Below are 16,928 nucleotides of genomic sequence, written 5' to 3' on the forward strand. Positions count from 1 at the left end.
AAGAATACTATTTCAAGTTAGTTAGTACTTGAAGTAAGACTATTGTGATGCACATTTGTCAAAAGGACAAGAAAATCAAGGTTAAGACTTTTAGTGTGGTTGCTAGACCTCCAGGTTATTAAATGTAAACAGACATTATCCGTCAATAAAGTATAAACCTAAATGTATCTGCTGAATTTGGCAGTTGAAAGCTGAAAAGACTTTACAATGAACAGGATCATTTGAGCCATGTGGGTAAAATTGTGTCAGTCATGACTTGATTGAATGTCCATGTACAAGCAGAATGGGAAAGTATTAGAGGTGTAGTACCTGTTACCTCAGCTGTTGAGCCTGTGGCCAACGGGTTAAAGCTCAGCATTATCATGCTACCACTTCTACGTCCAAAGTTCTATCCCCTGCTAAGGAGGTGACCCACATGGTGCAGCAGACCTCTCCTGTCTTACCTGCTGCTCCTCTCAGCAGTATACTTCGTCAGTTGCCTGTTTCTGGAATACACCCCAGTTCTCCAACAAATAAGTAAATAAATCTTAAAAAAAAAATGGAATTAACCTTTAGATGGGGGGAAACATTAAAAAGTTGAAAAACTAGAGCAAGGGGTGTTTTCTTAGGATTTGTGTAGGGAAATTGACCTTGAACATAAAGAGAATATTTTCAATGATCATCCTAGAGGAAAGAGTCAAAATAGTTGAGAATGTTTAATAATTCAGAGGCCGGTCTGCTCAATAATTTGAGATATCCTGCCACATGAACTTAATACTATATTTCCAGTCATCTGGTATCCTTGTAGCAAACATTGACTTATTGGTATTTCTTAAATGGTTTCTACATCTCCATGTGTTTATACCTGTCCTCTGCTGGTTCTTCCGGTATACTTTACAGCATGTTAAAGCATTTCTTTTCATTCACTTTCCAGGGGCTATCTTCTGTTATTATTAAACCTTATTACATTCTTCTCATTGATGATTTGAATACCCATATTTTCTATAAATTTTTGGCCTCTTTGTTAGTATATAACACACACACATATATACATGACCATTACATCCATTACATCGTGAGCACATTCTTACAAGAGAATTAAAACCATTTCTCTATCTTTGACTGATGTCTGACTTCACATTATGTTCACAGCCCTCAGTTAAATCAAATGCTCTCCAAGTTAACTCAGAAAGTGTTCATATAGATGAAAGACCTGAGAATAACTGTTAAATTTGAAATATAGTCAATAGAGGGCTATTTTTATAAAATGCTTTTTGAAGGTATAATGACTCATTATTTTCTGAATCTTTTGTAAATTTGTGAAGAATGATTCACTAACTGCCAGTTCAAACTTGGAATAATGGAGGCAAGAACAATTGAGAGTGGATGAAAAACACCTAGTACTGTAATTTTAAAGCAATCGTGTCTTTAGTTTTCCTTTGAACATTAAAATCAACAGTGAATGATAATACCCAGAGACATTTGTCCCTGTGAGTATCATGACCTATTGTGTACTTTGTCACTGCAGCGACTCCCAGGCGATGATTATGTATTCTGACATCTATCTAGCCATTTCTTCAAGTTAAGAAAATTTGACAGAAATACTTTAAATTTTATGAAAAGTGAAAAGCCAGAATTTTCCTATTTACATTTTTGCAATGTTATGTTTTCACACAGCATGTGTGAAAATATGGAAGACAATGCACAAACTAATCTTGTGTATGTCAGTAATATAATTAAATCAATCATATAGAGATATATTTGATCATTTTAATGACTGCAAATTATAAGGGGATTTGTAATAGAAACAGAATATTGACTAATATTACTAAAGGGTCAGTATTAGGCATTTATTGAAATCAGCATATGCTCTAATTTTATTAACTAGTTTTCTCTCTCATGATACAGTTAATTTTCAAAGTTTACCAATCTGGGAAAACAAAGCATGACAATGGATGGATGAATGGAGCTAGAGAGAGATATTGTTTCCTTTATTCTAACATTGTTTTTGAAATTTCCAGTCAATAGAAAATTAGAAGCAGACAGAGGAAGAGAGAGAGAATGAATCACCTCAGAAGGATCTAGGCATATCTTTCTTTGCCTTTCTTCTGAACATTAATCATTGGTGTGAATAGTTAATATAGTTTCTTACCTTTTCTCAATCTGTATGCCTTTGCTTTCTAAAATTTCCTAGATACATTTAAAATGGAATATCATTTATTTAAAAAGCAGCAGAAAAGCATGTATTTATTGCACACCATATTCCCTTTAATTCCTGATTAAAAGAGAAGGTGGGATTTTCTTATTCTTTGAATCCTTATTCTGAACTCATTTCTTCTGGAGGTTAGTAATAGATGGGGTTGGTCTGGGTTTTTTTTTTTTTTTCTCTAAAAATAAGACCCCAACATCCTGGTACCCTTTGAGCACTCCAATGAAAGACCCGAAACTAAGATGCTGAATGGTGTCACCTAGACACCTAAATCCCACTTGTCAGATGCTCCTCTTTCTCAGGGATTTCCTTGATCCCCTTCCCTTCTAGGTGATAGCATGGCACCTACACACCCCACCCTGATGAAACTCTTGTCTGTGCCAAGTCCTCTGTTGTAAAAACCTAAAGCCCTCACATAAACTGTCCAACCACCAGCCAAGTGTGTACTGCAGCCACCTACTACTTTTACCTTTTCCTTTGATCAGTCCTGAACTATTCAGATACTATCATCACACTTCCTCCAAATACTGTTATTAAGGATTTCTGAAACTTGATCATTGCTGGCTCTATGAGTATGTTCTGAAACCTTGTACGTTTACATTAATTTTAAACATGTGTTGTGACTTTAGGTTATTTTTTTCTTGGTAGTTTTGTGGGTCTGTCTTAATTTCTTGAGATTATTATATTTATTTCGTGTAATTAATGCAATAAAATGAGGTTAAATTCACCCAAGTCAAGCCCACTCATAAATTCCTCAGTCTTTTCAATAATATATGTAACAAAAACATTACATGCTTATAGATATAACTTGGGGAAAGGAGAAGTAGTGGATGCAATACCTATAGGTTGTGGAATAGAAGATGAGTTCAATTCTAAAACATGTTTCAGAACTTCTAATCTAATTTCAGAACAGAAGAAGCTACCAAGCAATTTAACACAAAGTTTGCTGGATCACAATATAGATAACAGAGGCCATTTCAAAAATAAAAATGACCTCAAGAGGCTATTTGTGCTTGGCTTTCAACTTGAATGAGCCTTAGTGTCATCTAAAAGAGACCCTGCGAGATTTCCTTTGTGTTTACAAAACCATTTCCAAACAGGTTGTGGTTTAGTAGGACGCTCTTAGGCAAAAGCAACAGGTGAGGTTGACATGACACATGAAATGACAAGCCCTGAGTAAAAGCACTCCCTGTTAAGACAGGCTGTTCCTAGACAAGCCTAGCTTTCCATTTTACCAGGCTTTGCAGAGACCCATCAGCCTAATGTCTTACCTTAAAATGTTAATTGCATCATCAAATTGTGTTCTACTTTGTTTTGTAACCCAGGTGATAGCAAAACTTTCTGCTTCGGAAGTCATTACACTTAGAAAGTTGCTGAGAATCCCATCAGTTTTATTTTGCTGGTTTTATCTATTATATTTAGAAATTAAAGCTGAGATTTTAGAATATTTGATTAATTCATTTAAATTCATGTTAATTTATTTGTAAAAATAATAAGCAAGCTATTCTAGGTGACATTTATAAAAAATAACTCCATTTGAGAAAATAATGAAACTTTGACTCCTTTTACCTTTTTGCGGTTTCTCTAATGTAGGGATTCTCATATATGATTCTCTGCTCAGTCTTTTGTGATATATTTTTTAACCCGAGTAAAGGACTCCTTTTAGATAAGGAAATTATTGAATTTTCCTCCATTAGCAAAATTCAATAACTTGCTTTTGCAGGAGATAATCCATCTTGAGATATGTGATTATAAAACAGAATGTTTCCTGCATACCTGAATAGATGTTGAGAAGGAAGGGTTCTTAAATACTTTTTGAAGGCCTGTGCTATCAAATAGTGTTAATTACAGAATGTACTATGAAAGAAACCATTAAAATGCCAATGTTAATGGTGAAATTATTCCTCCAGTAATCTAAAATTTTAAGTAATTTTTTTTTTTTTTTACTTAATGGCTCTTCTGTATTAAGTTTGACCTTTTATTAAATTATCACCTCGGACTGTAGAAGTTAAAAAAAAAATCAAAGCAATATTTTCAATGCTTTCAACTATAATTTTTCATCAACAAATACTTTATTTTTGAATTATAATGCTTGTAGACATTGAGCTGTGAGCTTTTTATTATACAATTATATTTTTCGTTTTGTATTGCTTTCTTTTACTATTAATCCTGTATTCTCTGGTTATAAAATAATTCATGGAATAGAATTATGTGATGGAAAATTGCATAATTATCACTAAGGTCAACTTGAAATATTGTCTTTCTCAGACAAAATTATATGTCCATTTTCCCATTGACATCAACTGTATTTCTGGGTAAATAGCTACAGAATTGTTCATAGTTAATAAGGTTTGTAATATGTAAATATTTGGACATCTACAGATAACATATATCCAATAATTTATCCAAAGGGTGGAAAACAGCAATTTTAAGGGACTATGGTGACGGACTATGGATGGATGCTTTAGGGGGGAAGAGTACTGTGATGACACCGGGGGGGAGGAGAAATCATCCACTTTCCAAAAATTGACAGGATGTGAGAAAATAAAATAAGAGAAATTTAAAAAAATAGAAAAATGTTATTTGAAACAGGGAGAAAGTTGCCAATATAGAAAAATGAATAAAACTCTTATTTTCATTATTAAGTTGAAAAAACATGGTACATAAATGTGTTTATTTTGTAAAAAGATACTAAAAGCATCTTTTAGTATTTGCATAAGGAAAAAGTAAATATTAGTGAAGTCGCTAACAAAGATTTAACTTTAAGAATTTAGTATCTTTCTTTTGTATTCCTTTTTATTTTTGAGCCTGTGAATATGATCTAATTTAATAGCTAATGGAAAGATTATAATAAATTTATTTGGCAAACATCTTGAAAAATGCAGAAAAGCATACTAATGAAATGTAACAAATCTTTAGTTAGTATTTTTTATTGTTTTTATATTTGTTTTCCACAAAGGAAAATAGATATCTACATAGCTTAGATCTTTAATATTAGAATCAAATTACTTTTTTAGTGAACCGTAATATGTTCATTGCAATAACCAAGTGATGGAAGCAACCTAAGTGACCGATGACAGATGAGTGGACTAAGAAGATACATTATATATCCACAGTGGCAGCTTTAACGAAAAATAAGATAAACTATTGCCATTTGCAGTACAGTGGATGGAACAAGGGCTGTAATTTTATGTGAAATAAGTCAGAAGGAGAATGACAACAGCTAGATCGCATCACTTAAATGTGGAATGGAGAGGAAAAATTAAAAAAAAGAAATGGGTTAAAACAAAACCCCAAATCTAGAAATCTGACTGTAAAACTGAAGCTACCAGTGTGGGAGAAGGAAGGTTGAAAGCAAAATGGGGGGGCCCCCAGTGACTAAAGAAGAGGACTAAGTGCCCCTCAATGGCGGGCATAAGACAGCCACACACTGCTGGAGAGGTTTGTCCTATACTTCTGAATCATATGTAGTATTCTAATCGATGTTGGCTTAATTGAAAAAAAAAAAAAAACTACAAAATGGAATTTTAAGTAGCAATGGAATATTTCCCTTGAATTTCTTTTAAAGCGATATAAAGGCTGAATTTGATTCTGAGTTGTTACCTGATAGTATCAAATAAAATTTTGCAGTCTGACCCAGCTAGGTTTGATTTTATAACTCAATAAATAATTGTAGTCATATTACTATTTTATACGACTTTAACATTAGACACAAATATGTAAAATTTCCTGCCAGTGATTAACAATTCCAACCAAGTACATAAAAAATACTGATTAGATGTTGTGGCAAGGCAAGAGTGCTAACACTCATGATTGAAAACAACTGTTTATTTGAAAATAAGTGGAGGGCCCTCCCTGGTGGCTCAGAGGGCGAAAGTGCAGTGCTACAAAGCTAGTTACAGCTGCCTCACTAGGAGTTTGATCCCTAGCCAGGTGACCCACACCACACAGCAGACCTCTCCTGTCTCGCCTGCTGCTCCCCTCAGCAGTTTATTTTGGTAGATCCACCTGTTCTGCTCCCCACTCTGTCTCTGGTAAATCCTCTCACTACTTCTGCATCTCCAGCCTGTACCCCAGTAATGCAAAAATAAATAAAACTTTAAAAAAAATTAAAATAACTGGGTATATATATATACATTTAATTTACTATAAACAGTGACCTATATTTTCTTTCAAGATTAAATTATACTAATTTTACTTTATGTAAATCATTTGGTATTTTATATATGTTAAATTGTACACAGTTTTGTTACTAAGAAAAAAAAATCTTACTGTTAACTAACTTTAAATTAACCAACCTCATAAAAACTGGAAAAAGATAATTGTAATTAACCATCAACGGTACTAATGAAGATGAGCAAAGTTAGAAGATACAGTATTCTTTGAGACAATAATGGTGAACAAAACACGTAAAATTATAAAAAAAAAAAAAGGTGTATGTGGTATCATTAATACTTAATGGAATAACAATGGAAAGTAACAACCAATCAAAGTCATAATAAGATTATATTATAATATATATTCTGTATGATTTCCATGGCTTAGTGCATAGGAAGAGTCTACAAAATATTAAAATGCCAATTTTTATACTATAAAGTATTGAAGATGTAAATTATAAAAGGAAGATAATTGATTCCTTACCAAAGGAAAATTCTTTGCATAAACTAGAAAAAAAAAGCCATTTTCAAGCATCTGAGTAATATGAATTAGAATTGCAAATATGATTTTACTTTTTTCCTTTTCAATGTTTATATGCAATGGGGTGAACCATGTGCTAATGAAGAATTGGAAGGACCTGAGAATAGAAACTAAATGACTCTCTATAAACTGCTGAACTCTATAGAATGTAGAATGTTGAAACAACATGATGCTTTAGTGTTAACCTGTTCCAATTATTCTCTTGTGGATATATGGATATATCCTAAGCCCATAGCATATACGGATTCCCCTTTTGTTCCTTCACTTTTTGCACATTGTCATGAATTTACATAAGATAAAATTAACCATTGTAACAGTTTTTTTTTAAGTGTATGATAGATGGTATCATATACATTAGTAATGTTACCAACATCCACCACCCCATGCTTATAATCTCTTCATCTTGCAAATTGATAGTCTGTACCCATTTAATAATAATACCCTTTTTCCTCTTCCATAAGAACCTAGCAACCACTATTACATTTTCTGTATCTATGATTTTGATTTTTCCAGCTTCATAACAAGTAGAATCATAGATATTTGTTTTTCTGCCACCGATTTATTAGCTCAACAATTTATTCATTTTGTAAATTACGTGATAATTTCTTTTTAAGGCTAAATAATATTTCATTTCATTTCATGCATAACATATAACGTGATTGTTCATTCATTGATTGATGAGCATCTGAACTGCATCCACTAATTTAATATTGTAACTAGTCTCACCATGAACATGGACACAGAAATATTTATTTGAGACATACTTGCAACTCTTGATCATATACCCAGAAGTGAAATTGCTGGATCATATAGGATTTCTGTTTTTGATTTTGAGGTGCTACCAAAAAGCTTTCCACAGTAGCATTATTATTTTACATTCTCACTACAGTTCTAAAGCACCAGCATCCATATTCTTGCCAACAACTGTTAATTTCATTTTACCTGTTACTGTCTGATCTGTTTTTATTTCACCTCATAGAGCTACCTTGAACATTTCATGTAAGGTGAGTTTTGTGGTAACAAATTCCCTCAGCTTTTGTTTATAGGAATGTCTAATAATTATTTCCCCCATTTATGAAGAACAGTTTTCCTAGCTATAGATTTCTTGGTTGTCAAGACTTTTTGTATTCTTCTAGCACTTTTGAATATATTCTCTCATTATCTTCTGTCCATCAAATCTTTTTTTAAAGATTTATTTATTTATGCATACAGAACTGGGGTACAGGCCAGAGGTGCAGGGTGGTGAGAGGATTCACGAGAGTGGGGAGCAGAACAGGCCAACTGATGAAGTACACTGCTGAGGGGAGCAGCGGGCGGGTCAGGAGAGTTCTGCTGTGCCATGTGGTCACCTCCCGGGGCAGGCAGGGCTTGAACTCATGAGGAAGTGGCTTTCAATTCTTAGTGCTACACTTTAACCGGTTGCACCACCAGGGATGGCCCATCAAATCTTTTTGATATGTTATTGAAGATCAACTATATCTGAAGAGTCACTTCTATCATCCTGCTTTCAATATTTAAATCATTCATCCATCTTGTAAATGCTTTATTTTAATGTGTATTTGGTTTGCTTTGAAACAAGTTATTTGCAGTTTGTTGAGTTTCCTGGATGTTTATAAATATGGTTGCGTATTTTTAGTCCTTATTTCTTCAAATGTTCTCTGTCCCTATCTACTCTTCATCTTGATATAACACAATATTATTTTGGTCAACTTGATTTTGTCCCAGTGGTTTTTTAGACTTTTTTCACTGTTCTTCAGTGTTTTGTCTGCCTCCTCCCCATTTAAGAATCACAGTTGTCTTCATTCATATTTACTGATTCTTTCTCATTTCTGCATCTGAGTGATCTCTTGCATTGCTAATGAATTAATATTTTCAGTTACTGTGTTTGATCCACAACCTGGGTTTCTTTTCTTTTTTGTTCTATCTTGTCTTGAGTTTCTCCATATTTACCTTTAGTTCTTTGAGCAACTTGATAACAGTCATTTCAACATTTTTTTATCTATTTGTCCTCAGGTTATTTACAGTAATTATCTTCTGTGGATTTAATTTTTTTCTTCTTTGAATGGATCATACTTTCAGCTTTGTACACCTTTAGTTTTTATTTGAAAAACAGTCATTTGGGTCTAATAATATTTTTACTGTGGAAAGAAGATTCATTTATCCCAACCCCATGATTTGCTGCTATTGATTATTTTTTACTGTTATTATTAAAATTGGATGTTTCAGGTATAGAAATGCAAAAAAAAGTATTTTTAAAGTGCTAGAATTTTATGAGGGAAAAATTGAACAAAACAACTATGTAATCCTTTTTAAGATTATTTAATAGAACTTAGTAGCAAATTTGGAATCACTCATATTGATGCTATTATTCTTCAGAATAGTGTAATCATTCTGAAGTATAGAATACTCATCAAAGTATCTTAAAGTATGTAAATATGCAATCATAATATTTTTCTGTTAATCTATGGTATAAGAACATTGATAACATTAATGCTGTCAGTGTATCATAAAATGTAATAAGGTTGTTCAAGTCTTAGAAATCATTCATCATACATTCTTCATTTTATAAGTAAGGAATTTATGGTGACTAATACATAATGTGTTAGGTTCTTAACAGTTATAGGGCAAGAACTAGAGCATCTATGTCATCCTTCACTTGGAAGGGTTTCCATTTATGCACATTAAACATAGGATGTATTTCGGGGACCAACCCCGATTTCAGGCTGTTGGACCAACCCAGATTTCAGGCTGTTGAGAGGCTGACACAGGCAGGGTCTCAAGGTTGGAACTATGTTGGCAAGGCAATATTCCAAAAATTGGGGAATAAAGGGGAACGGGAGTGAGGAAGACAGGGAGTCAGAGTTGGGTGCAAATCTTCCTGCTCTGCCTTCAGCAGAGGTTTATTTTATACATTTCAAGCAGGCAGAGGGATGACATTAGCATACGAAAGGGGCTGAGATCACAATCACCTTTTTGCTAAGAATAGTCTGGGGTCATTTTGACCTTTACTTGAGATTATAACATTCTAAAATCAATCAAGGTTAAAAACAGGTACATAGATGCACCAAGTTTAAGACTAATATTACTATAGTGAAGATTAACTAAAATAAAGTCCCTTAAACCTTATCTACTACTTAATTTTTTTTTTCCTACCTGAGACACTTTGGGAGGCAGGAAGAGGAAATTTCTTGCAAGTCAAATTTCAGAAAAGTTCTTTGAAGAAACTTGCTAAAAGGTTTTAAGTGAGTTTCCTTGAGGTCTATATAGTAGAAAGCATAATTTGCTCTGAATAGGAGACATAGGTGAATTTCCTTATCTAAAGACTAGATAGTAGAATCCTGAAAGACTAACCAGAAGACTTGTGTGAATACCTTTGAAGTGTAGCCGGTAGAAAACCAGACTAGCTCTAAAACAGGCAACCTGGATGAATTTCCACATTAAAGGCCAGACACTAGGAAGTTTGAGTAATTCTCTAGAAGCTGAATAGAAGGCTAGGTGAGATAGTAGAGTGATGAGATTTGGGTTTTCCTCCATCCTGCAGTGAGAGAGACTTTGCAGAAGTAGCCCTTTGCTTTTATTGATCAGCCAGTTGTCAAGTCACTTTAGAGGAATTTCTCACCCTGGTGCAGTGCTTGCTTGTCAGGGCCAGGCAGGCCTTATGCGGCTGAGGCAGTCCAATTGTAAGCTGAATAAGTTGTTCAGAATATTTTGATATTACAATTATACAAAAAAGGGAGGTCATAACATAAGTTAGCAGTGGAAAGTCTGATTTTTCAGAGCAATTCCCCTCCATCCGTACCGTGTCTGACGACAGAGATTGCATAGCTTGTGTCAGATATATTTATCTTAATTTTGTAATAAAGTAAAAGTCTTTATAGTTATACAAACATGTCATTATATTATTACAACTACATTTATCAAAAACAAAAAAAAGGAAGCAATCTATTTTGGTCAAAGTGTTCTTATCCATAACTAAAAGTTAAGGAAAACAATACCAAATTTCAGGCCTTAATGTACTGAAATGCAGAATTAATATTTGCAAAAAACTGTCCATCCTATTGCAACACTAGTAATTATTATGTTGCTTTAGAGACAGCATGTCAGATCATGTACCTTGTATCTAAATTCATAGAGAGAGAAGCTTTATTTATTAGTCTTCATTACCAAGATGCATATCAGTTCCTATCCCCACCATCATTTGTGATAATGCAACCTTAATGCTGACCTGAATGCTAATGTAGAGATCCTTAATTATGATCACACTTCTAAATGCCTGTCTGATCATGTAGTTTAGCATATGTGAAAAAACTCTTATGTACTGATATAATGAATTTTAGGAATATAATTTTGTCATTCAGTAAAAAATCAGAAATGTGTGCATTAAATCAAAATGTGTTCTTTACATTGAAATTTAGCTTCTGGTATGGATGTTAATCATCAGTTTACTGCAGATAGTGCATTTTACTAATAGTAATAACATGTCCAAAATGTGTGGCAGATACAGTTTTTGCAATGTAATTAGAAATTGGGGAAGCTTAATTTTAAAATTGAATTGTTCGTGAAAATGTATTTTACACTCTATGGCTTAAGCAGTTTCTCTTCATAAAGTTTTCTGTAGTTGTTTGAAGAAATTAAGTGTAGTTAATCAGAAAGAACATTATGGTTTGACACGTAATTTGAAAGGCCTGTCTTGAAGTAGTGAATGATTGCTTATAGAATCATACACAGAGATGAGAACCCAAATAAGAAATCCATTTATGCTTCAAGCAGATCTCAGTATTGATGTTAGTCAGGGTGGTAGTGGGAGTTGCCTGTGATTAAGTGAGAAATAGCTCATCAATTTGTATATTTACATATATGTACATATACATATGGGTGTGAATTTAAACATACAGATTTGCTAAAATGTCTTAGTTCATCGCTTCATCTATTTTAATGTAGTACACATGGTAAAATTTCATTCCAGTAAATTATCAAAGTATTTGTTATACAGGAGACTGGGGATAGTGATTTTAGTATATTTTACTATGTAACCAAGTCAGTCTTATGGAAGAAAACATATAACCGTAAATCAAGTTTTAAAGTGTGGCTTTAAGAAACATAAAAAGGAGTGATTAAAAAGTCCCAGTGTCGGTGAAATGATTTTCACCTGAATCTAATCTGTTTGTTTCGTTTTCAGTGCCGCCAGCCATCACAATGCCTCAGAAGTCCTTTAACGCTACAGCAGAGAGAGGAGAGGAGATGACATTTTCCTGCCGGGCTTCTGGCTCTCCTGAGCCCACCATCACCTGGTACAGGTGGGTTACAACTCACTCCCCTGTGGCTTCTGGAAAGACATTTACAGTCTTGTAATTTTACTAGGAAGCAGAGCATTGTTTTAGAATCTCATGCAGAAATTCTAATGCTTTTTTCTTTCAAGGAAGCTTCCTACAATATAGTGTTAAAGCGATCAACTGAGTGACTGAAACCTAGTCAAAGGCCACAGCTACAACCTCAGGTCCTCTCTGGACAAGGGCATGTTTCTGGAGTATGTGGGTCCAGGCGCCCTTTGATTACTTCTAACACTTTGTTGTTAAGCCAGAAAATATTTAGAAATAGGAAATCCCAGTATTGATAACACCACTGTGGTATAATATATGTGGTATATATGCAAAATCATATTTTACTAGGATATAATTTTGTATGTTTATTATCATACACAAAAAAGCATGTTACATAGAGTTATATTTCCATATATTTAGCATTGATTTTAAAAAGATTGACTCATCAAATAAAGTCTATTCTAAATCCTGTGTTTTAAAGATCACCTTTGTGTATATTTTTTGATTTCTGAATGTTATTTGATTTCCATTCACATAAAACACATATCAAAATATTCCATCATTTTAGTATGTGGTTCAAACTGTTAAAGACCACAAGTGTTTATGTATTAGTTGTAAATAGAGTTTATTACACATTCATAGCTATAAATATTTGTAAAATCATTTCTGTGCTTCACTAACCACACAGTGAAAAAAAAATCACAAGGAAACAATTAGTAAAAATGATTTCAAATTGTTGAAAGTATCCCTAATAAGAATTAGATTTTGAAAACTGTAAGGAAAATAATTAAGATTGAAAACTATTTGTTTCATTACTGAGAACTTAACTGATATTATCTGGATTTCAAAACTTTATCCATTAATATAGCTGGTAGTACAAACAAGCTATTTCTCCAAGCAAAGTGATTTTATATGTTCCTTGAAGTCATTAATTCCTTTGTTAACAGCTGATGGTATTTTTAAAGGGACAAAGCTACACAATCACATCTCAGAGTTCTTTTTTTTTTTTTTTTTTTTTTTTTAGCATGTATCCCGAAGAGTCAATATTAGATCAGACTGCAGCATAGCAAAGCTCTTGGATAATTCATGACAATAGACATTTTTGTTCTAAAATCTTTTTTTTTTTTTTTTTTTTGTAAAAGAGATAAGCATTGTCTTGTCCGTTTTACTAAGTAAGACCTTTACATCTAGAATGCAATCATTATCTACCAATCTTGAGAGAATTACTAGGATCACAGAATATTTTCACAAGAAAATCAGTTGGAAAAGGTCTGTTTTTTTTTTCCTCCTTCCCTTTCCTTTATAATGTAAAGCCATCACAAATGTATTTTTCTGTCGTTTTTTACTACAAGATGGGATAAAAAAGTAAAGATTCTGGCTTAAAGGATAGCTGTCAGAATCAATTGTCTTCCTTTAACAAAATAATTAAAAATAATTAAAGACAGTTCTGACAGCATCAAAACCTGAATATACTAGAAAGAAGCTAGTTTGAAATCTGCACTGGAACACCTCCTCGGTGTTTTGCATTAGGCAAGAGTTTGCTTTTCTTCAACTCCCTTTTTTTTAAATAAATTTGTTTTTTATTTTCTTGCATTGTTATTCTCTTTTATGCAGTATTTGGTTTCTTCCCTCATGAGTAATCCCCATAATTCTCCCACTGCTGCGGCACCAGAGACCATAGTTGGTTTTCTGAAATCTTATGCTCATCATTTTATATTGCCAAAGAGACTTCCTTTCTGCTTAGATTTTTTTTCTCTTAAAATTTAACATTTATTTAAAATTATCATGTTTTAGTGAAGATCTAGTTATCATATAGACTGAGAAGAGGCTAATATAATGCATGATTTAAACCCATCATTTTTTATAACTTCCCATCTTTATATGGGAAGTTTCATCCCTTATGGGGCTTCCATACAGATCTAGTAGCTGGGTTTCAAATCTGTAATGTGCAAATAGGAGTACATGGTGGTGACATTAACAGAGAGAAATTCATATTAGAGGGAATATTAGAGGGAAGTTTCTATATTGACGTATTTATCTTCAGATATAGGCTTATTAGCTTTGTTAAAAAACAAAATCCCTGTAAGAACTAGAAATTTAGGAAGCAGCCCAAAGATAAAGGCCAGAGTACCTGTTGCCTAAAATTAGTATCTCCAAAGGATATGTGAAACCAGTAGAGAAAATTATTGAGGACCAAATATTGGGAGGGGCGAAGTGCATTTTCACAAAGAGAATAAGGAATACAATATAGGAAGCAACTGGGAAGTATTTTTTATTTTTTTACATATGAATTTTTATTGAGAACACATTAAGGAGAGTTCCATTGACTTCCTACTATTAAAACAACTTTAATTCCTTAGGTTAAACGTGTGCAGGGAGGATAATAAATCATGTGCATTGCTGGAATCAGTTTGCTAATCATTTGGTAATATTTTTCATTTGTAGTATTGAGAGATGCTGTTGTCTTTTGTTCTTGTTCTTGACCTGACTGAGATTAGGTAATACTAGTCTAATGTCGTGTTGTTAGAAAAGTGATGTTGAATTTTTTTTTTGTATATTTTCAAGCAAAGTGGGCATGACTTCCAAAATCCTAATAGAATGAAAAGGGAAGTGTTTGATCTTCTGTTTCTGGTCAAATTTGTATGTACTATTTACTACTTTTATTTAAAATGTTTGGGAAAAATGTCCAATGATAATCTATAACAGGACTTTTCTTCTGTACAAACTCTACAAGTTCTATTTCTTTCATAGATGCAGGTATATGCCATATTTTTTTTTCTTTAATAATATTTGGTAATTTAAATTATTCCAGAAATTTGTCCATTTCACTTATGTTGAATTTAGTGGAATAAAGTAGTCCTTTGCCATACTCTTGTATTTTATCTAAACTTCTTTTCTTATACTGATAACTGGTTATTTATTCAGTTATTTTTTATTCAGATTAGTCTAGATGTTAACTCTTTCTACTCTGGATAGTTGGGAATACAAATTTTTCTTAATCCTATGTGATCTATTAGGGTTGTTATGTTTTATCTTTTTTTCAATATTTAACATTCCATATAATCACGGATTCAGGGTTTTCTGGGGATATTCCTCATATCTCTGTCATCCACAATTTAGTGCAGTTTTTTTTTTCTTTTTATATTCTCTGCCCCTCAAATTCTAATCTTTTTAACATTCCCCTAAATAAACATCTTTCTTCCTGCCCAGCCAGGCCGATTCTTTGGGTTCTCACTTTCTGAGCTATTATTTGGAAACTCTGTCGAGGTGGCAGGCTTTGCTTTTCTTCAGAGGTCACTCATGAGTGCTACCTGTAGACCAGTCTTTGAAAACTGTCATTTTTACCAATGTGTTCAACATGTTTTGTTTTTTACAATTGGGACTGGGTAGGTAAATATTCCCCTTGTTATTTGTTATAGTTATCGGTGGAATTAGCCTCCCTTCATCATTTCTATCACAACCCTTATTCTAACCCATATTTCATGTTTGATAAAGGGTGACTTAGAGAAATAGCTTGAGCTTTAATGAATAAACTCATGGAATTCCATCATCATTCATTGGGTGTCTTTTTTCACCAGCATTCCACAGAAATGGGCTATGACTAATATATCCCCTCTAATGGATTTGTTGGGAGAGATACCTTGAAAACTATTATCATGTTACTGGATTTTTTATAGTTTTAATCAGTCTTTTGAAGGGCACATAATCTTTAAAAACTAATTTCCCTGACAGTAGGTAAAAGACAAGAATGTTCATTTTCACCATTATTGTTCAATACAATCTTGGAAGTTCTAGTTAATTTAGTCAGCAAAGAGAAAGATATATATAGTCATGAATAAAAAATGAAGAGAGAAATAAAGTTACCATTATTTTTGTACAGCATATATATTCATAACAAAACCTAATGAGTCCACTAACAAAAAACTGTTAGAAATAATAAATTAGTAGAGCAAAAGAGTAGTTCACAAAAATCAGTTGTGTCCTTAGATTCCCTTAGTTTTTTTTCCCCTTTAGTTTCTTAAATCTACCCAAATCAGAGTTATTTTTTTTCTTACGAAAATTCTTAGAGTATGTTACTCATCTTCCCTCTCATCCTTCCCCACCCCCCAAACTGCAAAAAACTTAGGAATGAAACTGCAAAAACTTAGAGGGTATATATTGCTTCTACTACGACAAATTAGAATATTAATCATTCAACGTAAGTGATGTTGTCTCATTCCTTTGCTACACTTCAAGTATTTACCACAATATGTAAATCTTCTTTATCAGAACTTAGTAAACCTATGGCTCATTTTATTGTGTGAAACTAAGTCTCTATTCAACTACTAAATAATACAGGGAAAATATCATATATACCAAAATTGCTAACTTCTCTAGTGTACTGTTGTTACTGTTAGAAAAAAAAAGAATATGGTCCATTGAAATGATTAAAAACATATTCAATCACATATTGCACTGATATTCCTATCCCTGCAACTTTAAACAAAGATGCTGAAATGTTTTTTATACTTTTCAATATTAGATTGTAAAATCATCATATTTATATAAAGTTCATGGCACTATATATAAAAATTTCCTATTAGTATTTTATAAACTCTAATTTTGTACTCGTTCTTCTTATAAAATTTTTGCACATTTCATGATATATTTGCAGATGTCAATATAAACTAGAAAAGCAGATGTTGCTGAGACATAGAAAGAGACAAATATATTTAGAATGT

General features: G+C 32.8%; 1 protein-coding gene across 1 annotated transcript in view; it reads left to right on the top strand.

Annotated features, from left to right (window-relative positions):
* The window catches only part of NCAM2 (neural cell adhesion molecule 2), a 402,212-nt gene that overhangs the window by 259,028 nt on the left and 126,256 nt on the right, over window positions 1-16,928 (top strand). Inside the window, exon 6 of the mRNA XM_004675306.1 lies at window positions 12,066-12,183. Coding sequence (XP_004675363.1) covers window positions 12,066-12,183 — 118 coding nt within the window. The remainder of the gene's footprint in view (window positions 1-12,065; window positions 12,184-16,928) is intronic.

The sequence above is a fragment of the Condylura cristata genome, unplaced genomic scaffold (assembly GCF_000260355.1).
Source record: "Condylura cristata isolate star-nosed mole 26May11 unplaced genomic scaffold, ConCri1.0 scaffold00003, whole genome shotgun sequence".
NCBI classification, from domain to species: domain Eukaryota; kingdom Metazoa; phylum Chordata; class Mammalia; order Eulipotyphla; family Talpidae; genus Condylura; species Condylura cristata.